This window comes from Penaeus monodon, chromosome 3 (genome assembly GCF_015228065.2).
Source record: "Penaeus monodon isolate SGIC_2016 chromosome 3, NSTDA_Pmon_1, whole genome shotgun sequence".
Taxonomy (NCBI): domain Eukaryota; kingdom Metazoa; phylum Arthropoda; class Malacostraca; order Decapoda; family Penaeidae; genus Penaeus; species Penaeus monodon.
Genome location: NC_051388.1, coordinates 48,409,323 through 48,416,990, shown reverse-complemented (window position 1 = coordinate 48,416,990; position 7,668 = coordinate 48,409,323). Strand labels below are relative to the sequence as shown.

Below are 7,668 nucleotides of genomic sequence, written 5' to 3'. Positions count from 1 at the left end.
TCGTTCACCTACGAAGGGGAAGCACAGTATCCAGCTTATCAGCCTCCTCCATCAACATCTTATCAACCTGCTCCATCACCGTCTTACGCTTAAGTCACATGCTGTTGGGAAATGTGATCATCGAATTCTTAATTTATTTATAATAAACATCGTACCTACTGCAAAATACCGATACTATCATAAAGCACCCTGATAATTATTTAAAAATAAATAAATAAATAAATAAACAAAAAAGGTAAATGAATATATAGTTATGTGTGTATATATGTACACACACACACACACATATATATATATATATTTATATATGAAATATATATCTATGTATATATATATATATATATATATATATATATATATATATATATATGTATGTATCTTTATACATATATATATTCCAAACATTAATCAGTTCTTCAACCTCTCCAAACCGCCCCGGAGAAAATAATATATTTAGAATTGAAGTCCTAAGTGGAATGAATGGCAGTTGATATATATATATATATATATATATATATATATATATATATATATATATATATATATATATTACAGCCAGAATTATTAATACTATCAGCTGTAGAATACCTCTAAAATGCACCGGAGAAAATCTATAATAAAGCAGAGTTTTAAAATGACTCAGTACATTTACAAGACTCTAATACAATAAACTGAATATTAATAATTTGTAATGTTGATATCCTCTTCAATTTTATTGCACTTTAAAGGCCTACTAGGGGTACACAGATATGTATATAGTAGCTGCAATACCACTGATATCAGGAATATCTCTCGTAACCTGTTCTTAAATTATTTAGATATGGAAAAAAAACAGTTGCTAGCCAACAGTACCAGATCTTGGATATTCTAAAGGGGATAGGATAGCACCCTCTTGTTACCTGAAGTAGGCCGGGCTGGAGATATTTAGAAATTCATTTCCCATGTATTTTATCATACAGATACAGCAAAGTCGTACTTACAGTGTAGCCTAAATTAACAAATATCTGTATATCATACTATATTTTTAAGGGTACAGTCTATCACTCTAAGGGAATGGACGAATACCTCTCCATCCCTCACCTTGGATACGCCCTGTAAGACAGGGTTGAGTGTCAGAGATGACATAAGTTTTTATTTTTCAATTACACTAAATTTTAATATAGAGCCGGCTCTACTCTACTCGAGACGTCCATCTTCACATATTAATCCGAATTTTCACGTACACACACACCGTGTGTGTGTGTACGCAACATTATATAAATATACACACACATGTATGTATATATATGTATATATATATATATATATATATATATATATATATATATATATATGTATATATATATATATATATATATATATATATATATATATATATATATATATATATATGCTTACATTTGTGTGTGTGTAATATAAACACGCACGCTGACATAGATATGTATATGAACATATATAGATATAAGTACATGCATACCTACGTGCATAAATATAGAAATGTGTGTGTGTCTGTGTGAGTGTGTGTGTGTGTGCAACCATACACTTATATATATATATATATATATATATATATATATATATATATATATATATATATATATATATATAATAACAGGGAATTGTGTCTATATACATATGTATATACATATATGCACACATATATACGTATATATGTGTGTGTGTGTGTCTGTGTGTTTATATTTGCATATATATATATATAAATATATATACTTACCCAAATATATTTGTAATGTCTATAATGAGCACACGCACGCACGCACACACACACGCACGCAAACAAACGCAGTAACACGGACACAAACAGGCACATACACTACGCTCACGTAGATTCAAATTCTGTTTACTCATATATGTATAAAGGTATCATATCCGTTCGTATGTTCATATGTTTAAAAGTACGGTGACCCTTCTAATACGCTTTGGGGACCTACATTTCACAAGAAGCTATATTTAAACGCTATAGCAATCTGTGACGTCACAACACTTGAGGCGCAGAGGCCACTATAAAAGACTCAGATCTTTCTCAATGGCTTAGTTTCTGTTGGGATTCCATCACAAACATGTTTTTGAAGGTGATCATCCAGATAGTGTAGAAAATGCGAATATTCAATCATTTGAAATATGGATCTTGTTATGATACACCATATTTTTCAGGCATCTGTACTAGTGGCGATTGCAGTCGTTGCCGCAGCTCGGCCCGAAACTCCTTCCTACACTCTTGCTCACCCAGCCCCTTCGTACTCGCCTCCCAGCCCTTCCTACAGCGCACCCGCCCATCCTTCTCCTTCCTACCATGCTCCCACCTATAACGACGTGAGTAGGGATTTCGGTTTCTCCAAATTACAGGAAGAAAATTATCCAATTAGATTGTTGCATTTGTTGTGGTGTTCCTGTTTTGCAAATATTAATATATGAGAATAATTTCGCTTTCCATTCCGAAGATTTTTCTTTTTTTCTCTCTCTCTTTACAGGTTCCAGCCCAGTACAACACTCAGTATGCCGTGAACGACGAATACTCAGGTAACAACTATGGGCATCAAGAGGACCGCGACGGCTACAAGACTCAGGGAACGTACTATGTGCAGCTCCCCGACGGCCGTCTGCAGAAGGTCACCTACTACGTGGATGGCGAGTCCGGCTACGTGGCAGAGGTCACCTACGAAGGGGAAGCACAGTATCCAGCTTATCAGCCCGCTCCGTCAACTTCTTATCAGGCTGCTCCATCACCGTCTTACGCTTAATTCACATGCTGTATTTAAAATATATGAACAACGAAAAGGATGACTTATTTATATCAAATATATTAACTGCTGTATAAATGACGATGTTTCAATTAAACGCACTGATAATTATTCTAAAGATTTAAAGCAAAATCTAATTGACATTTTTCACATACGCATAAACATGTATAAGCGCACACATACATGCATATATATATTATATATATATATATATATATATATATATATATATATATATATATATATATATATATATATATTATATATATATATATATATATATATATATATATGTGTGTGTGTGTGTGTGTGTGTGTGTGTGTGTGTGTGTGTGTTGTATGTATATCATAAGTGATAAAATAGATCTGAAAATGGAATCCAAGAGGATTACGCAACTGTTGTCTCGTTTTTAATCAATCTAGTTTGTGCATTTTGGGATTTCTAATATGTATGTATGTATATATATGCATATATGTATTTATTAATCTCTGTTATGAATATATATATATATATATATATATATTTCTATATATATACACTTATGTGTCCATGGTTGAGATTCATATTTACCTGCATAAGGGTGGGGCGCTTTAAGACATCAAGGGTAACCAACATTTTATGAGAGGAACATTTTGTTTCGTTCCGTAGGAACGGAACTCAAGGGACGTACTATCTGTTTATATGTATATAAATAGATAGATGGAAATAGATATAGATACATATGCGTGTGTCAATGTATGCACAAAATACACACACACACGCATACATATATAAACACGCACACACACACACACACAAACATAAACACACACACGCATACACACATATACATATACTCACATATGTATACACATACACAAACATTGATACACATCCTCTGTATGTGTGTGTGTGTGTGTGTGTGTGTACATTCGTATGTATATATGTGAGTCTATATATTCATATATATATATATACATATGTATCTATATCATATGTATATTCACACATGATATATATATGTATATATCATACATATGCATATATATGTTTGTATTTATGCATACATGTATATGTATATATATATATATATATATATATATATATATATATATATGTATACATATATAAATATACACATATATATGGAAACATATATATATATATATATATATATATATATATATATATATATATATATATATATATATATATATATATATATATATATATATATATATAATATATATATGGTGTATATCTATACATATATGAATATATACATATACATATATATACACAAATATATGTGTGTGTGTTTATGTATGTATATATATACATATATGTATATATATGTACGTATATGTGTGTGTGTGCTTATGTATATATATACATATATGTGTAAGTATATATATGTATGTGTGAATATGTGTGAATGTGTGTGTGTGTGTGCGTGCAATTGTCTGCACACACATATATATATCCTACATATATTTCTTTGGTTTATTACTTTCACTGTATGTATATGTATATGTGTGTGTGTGTGTGGTCATATGTGAGAGAGAGAATGAGAGAGAGAGAGAGAGAGAGAGAGAGAGAGAGAGAGAGAGAGAGAGAGAGAGAGAGAGACATATGTGTGTGTATGTATGTACATAAATAAATAAATATATATATATATATATATATATATATATATATATATATATATATATATATACATGTGTATATATGTATATACATACTCCCCAATCAAAATCTATTTATCTCTCTGTTTATATCTGTGTGGGTGCGTTCATATCTACACAAAAACGAATAAATGTAAATACAATCCCTAACATACATATCAACACATTTATAAATATATGTATGCATTATATTTGTTATAGTAGACATATGCCGAAAATGTATAGGAACGGACTGATTCTGAAATGAAATTCGGGGACCTGTATTTGTCAAAAAGCTAAATATAACGTGTTAGCAATTTATGACGTCACAAGGCTTGAGGCGTACAAGTCACTATAAAAGATTCGGACCTTTCTCATTGCTTTAGTTTCTACTGGGATTCCATCACAAACATGTTCTTTAAGGTGACCGTCCACGCAGTGTACAAAAGTGAATTTTCTTAAATTATTTATCCTGTGGATCTTACTCAAAAGATATATATTATTCAGGTATCTGTATTACTGGCGCTTGCAGTCGCCGTCGCAGCCCGACCCGAGACTCCTCCCTACTCTCCTCCTGCTCAGCCAGCACCTTCGTACTCGCCTCCCAGCCCATCCTACAACGCACCCGCCCATCCTTCTCCGTCCTATAGAGCTCCCACCTACAATGATGTATGAATTTCGGCTATTCTGAAATACAAAGAGGATAACATTATCCATGTTATTTGCCGCAATGTTTCTTGTGCAGTTGCTGTTTTATAAATGTTAATATATGTTCATGATTTTATATTTCATGTTTAAAAATTTTGTTTTTTCCATCAACAGGGTCCAGCCCAGTACAACACTCAGTATGCCGTGAACGACGAATACTCAGGTAACAACTATGGGCATCAAGAGGACCGCGATGGCTACAAGACTCAGGGAACGTACTATGTGCAGCTCCCCGACGGCCGTCTGCAGAAGGTCACCTACTACGTGGATGGCGAGTCCGGCTACGTGGCAGAGGTCACCTACGAAGGGGAAGCACAGTATCCAGCTTATCAGCCTGCTCCGTCAACTTCTTATCAGCCTGCTCCATCACCGTCTTACGCTTAATTCACATGCTGTATTTAAAAGATATGAACACCGAAAGGGATAATTTATTTATATCAAATATATCAACTGCTGTATAAATGACGATGTTTCAATCAAACGCACTGATAACTATTCTAAAGATTTAAAGCAAAATCTAATTGACATTTTTCACATACGCATTTACATAAACATGTATAAGCACACACATACATGCATATATATATATATATATATATATATATATATATATATATATATATATACATATATATATGTATGTATGTATATGTATATGCATAAGTGATAAAATAGATCTGAAAATGGAATCCAAGAGGATTACGCAACTATTGTCTCGTTTTAAATAAATCTAGTTTGTGCATTTTGGGATTTCTACAATGTATATATGTATACATATGCATATATGTATTTATTAATCTCTGTTTATATATACGAATATATATAATCTCAACCGTGTCCACGGTTGAGATTCATATTTACCTGCATAAGGGTGGGGCGCTTTAAGATATCAAGGGTAACCAATATTTTATGAGAGGAACATTTTGTTTCGTTCGTAGGAACGGAACTCAAGGGACGTACTATCTGTTTATATGTATATAAATAGATAGATGGAAATAGATATAGATACCTGTGCGTGTGTGAATGTACGCACAAAACACACACACACACACGCATACATATACAAACACGCACACACACACACACACACACACACCCACACACACACACACACACACACACAAACACAAACACACACACTCGCATACACACATATACATGTACTCACATATGTATACACATACACAAGCATTGATACACAGCCTCTGTAGGTATGTGTGTACATTCGTATGTATACATGTGAGTATATATGTTCATATATATATATATATATATATATATATATATATATATATATATATATATATATATATGTATCTATATCATATGTATATTCACACATGATATATATATATATATATATATTATATATATATATATATATATATATATATATATATATATATATATATATGTATATATATACACATATATATGGAAACATATATGTATATATGGAAACATATGTGTATATATATCAGTTATATATAAATATATTGCTATATGTATATATTCATATATTTATACATATATATATGCATATATATAGGTCCGTATATATATATATAATATATATATATATATATATATATATATATATGTATGTATATATATACATATATGTATATATATGTACGTATGTGTGTGTGTATGTGCTTATGAATATATATACATATATGTGTAGGTATATATATGTATTTGTGTGTGAATATGTGTGAATGTGTGTGTGTATGTGCGTGCATATGTCTGCACACATATATATATACTATATATATATATATATATATATATATATATATATATATATATATATATATTTCTATATATTTTATTACTTTCACTGTATGTATATGTATATGTGTGTGTGTGTGGTCATATGTGAGAGAAAGAGAGAGAGACATATGTGTGTGTATGTATATATATAAATATATATACACACATGTGTATATATATATACATACTCCCCAGTCGAAATCTATTTATCTCTCTGTTTATATCTGTGTGGGTGCGTTCATATCTACACACAAACGAATAAATGTAAATACAATCCCTAACATACATATCAACACATTTATAAATATATGTATGCATTATATTTGTTATGGTAGACATATGCCGAAAATGTATAGGAACGGACTGATTCTGAGATAAACTTCAGGGAACTGTATTTGTCAAGAAGCTAAATATAACGTGTTAGCAATTTATGACGTCACAAGGCTTAAGGCGTGCAAGTCACTATAAAAGATTCGGACCTTTCTCATTGCTTTAGTTTCCATTGAGATTCCATCACAAACATGTTCTTTAAGGTGACCGTCCACGCAGTGTACAAAAGTGAATTTTCTTAAACTATTTATTCTGTGGATCTTACTCAAAAGATATATATTATATTCAGGTATCTGTATTACTGGCGCTTGCAGTCGCCGTCGCAGCCCGACCCGAGACTCCTCCCTACTCTCCTCCTGCTCAGCCAGCTCCTTCGTACTCGCCTCCCAGCCCATCCTACAACGCGCCCGCCCATCCTTCTCCCTCCTATAGAGCTCCCACCTACAATGATG

General features: G+C 31.8%; 3 protein-coding genes across 3 annotated transcripts in view; all 3 read left to right on the top strand.

Annotated features, from left to right (window-relative positions):
- Positions 1 to 2,069: 2,069 nt before the first annotated feature.
- Positions 2,070 to 2,848, top strand: LOC119596114 (cuticle protein 18.6-like). Its single transcript, XM_037945263.1, has 3 exons — positions 2,070 to 2,093; positions 2,176 to 2,334; positions 2,493 to 2,848. Exons 1-3 carry the CDS (start codon positions 2,082 to 2,084, stop codon positions 2,760 to 2,762), a joined length of 441 nt encoding a protein of 146 aa, XP_037801191.1. The 5' UTR covers positions 2,070 to 2,081; the 3' UTR covers positions 2,763 to 2,848.
- A 1,959-nt stretch (positions 2,849 to 4,807) lies between these two features.
- On the top strand, positions 4,808 to 5,569 carry LOC119596107 (pro-resilin-like). The gene is made up of 3 exons (XM_037945252.1): positions 4,808 to 4,828; positions 4,913 to 5,074; positions 5,228 to 5,569. Exons 1-3 carry the CDS (start codon positions 4,817 to 4,819, stop codon positions 5,495 to 5,497), a joined length of 444 nt encoding a protein of 147 aa, XP_037801180.1. The 5' UTR covers positions 4,808 to 4,816; the 3' UTR covers positions 5,498 to 5,569.
- A 1,945-nt stretch (positions 5,570 to 7,514) lies between these two features.
- LOC119596130 (pro-resilin-like) overlaps positions 7,515 to 7,668 on the top strand; it is a gene marked incomplete at its 5' end in the record, with an annotated part of 667 nt that continues 513 nt past the window's right edge. Inside the window, 1 exon segment of the mRNA XM_037945285.1 lies at positions 7,515 to 7,667. Coding sequence (XP_037801213.1) covers positions 7,515 to 7,667 — 153 coding nt within the window.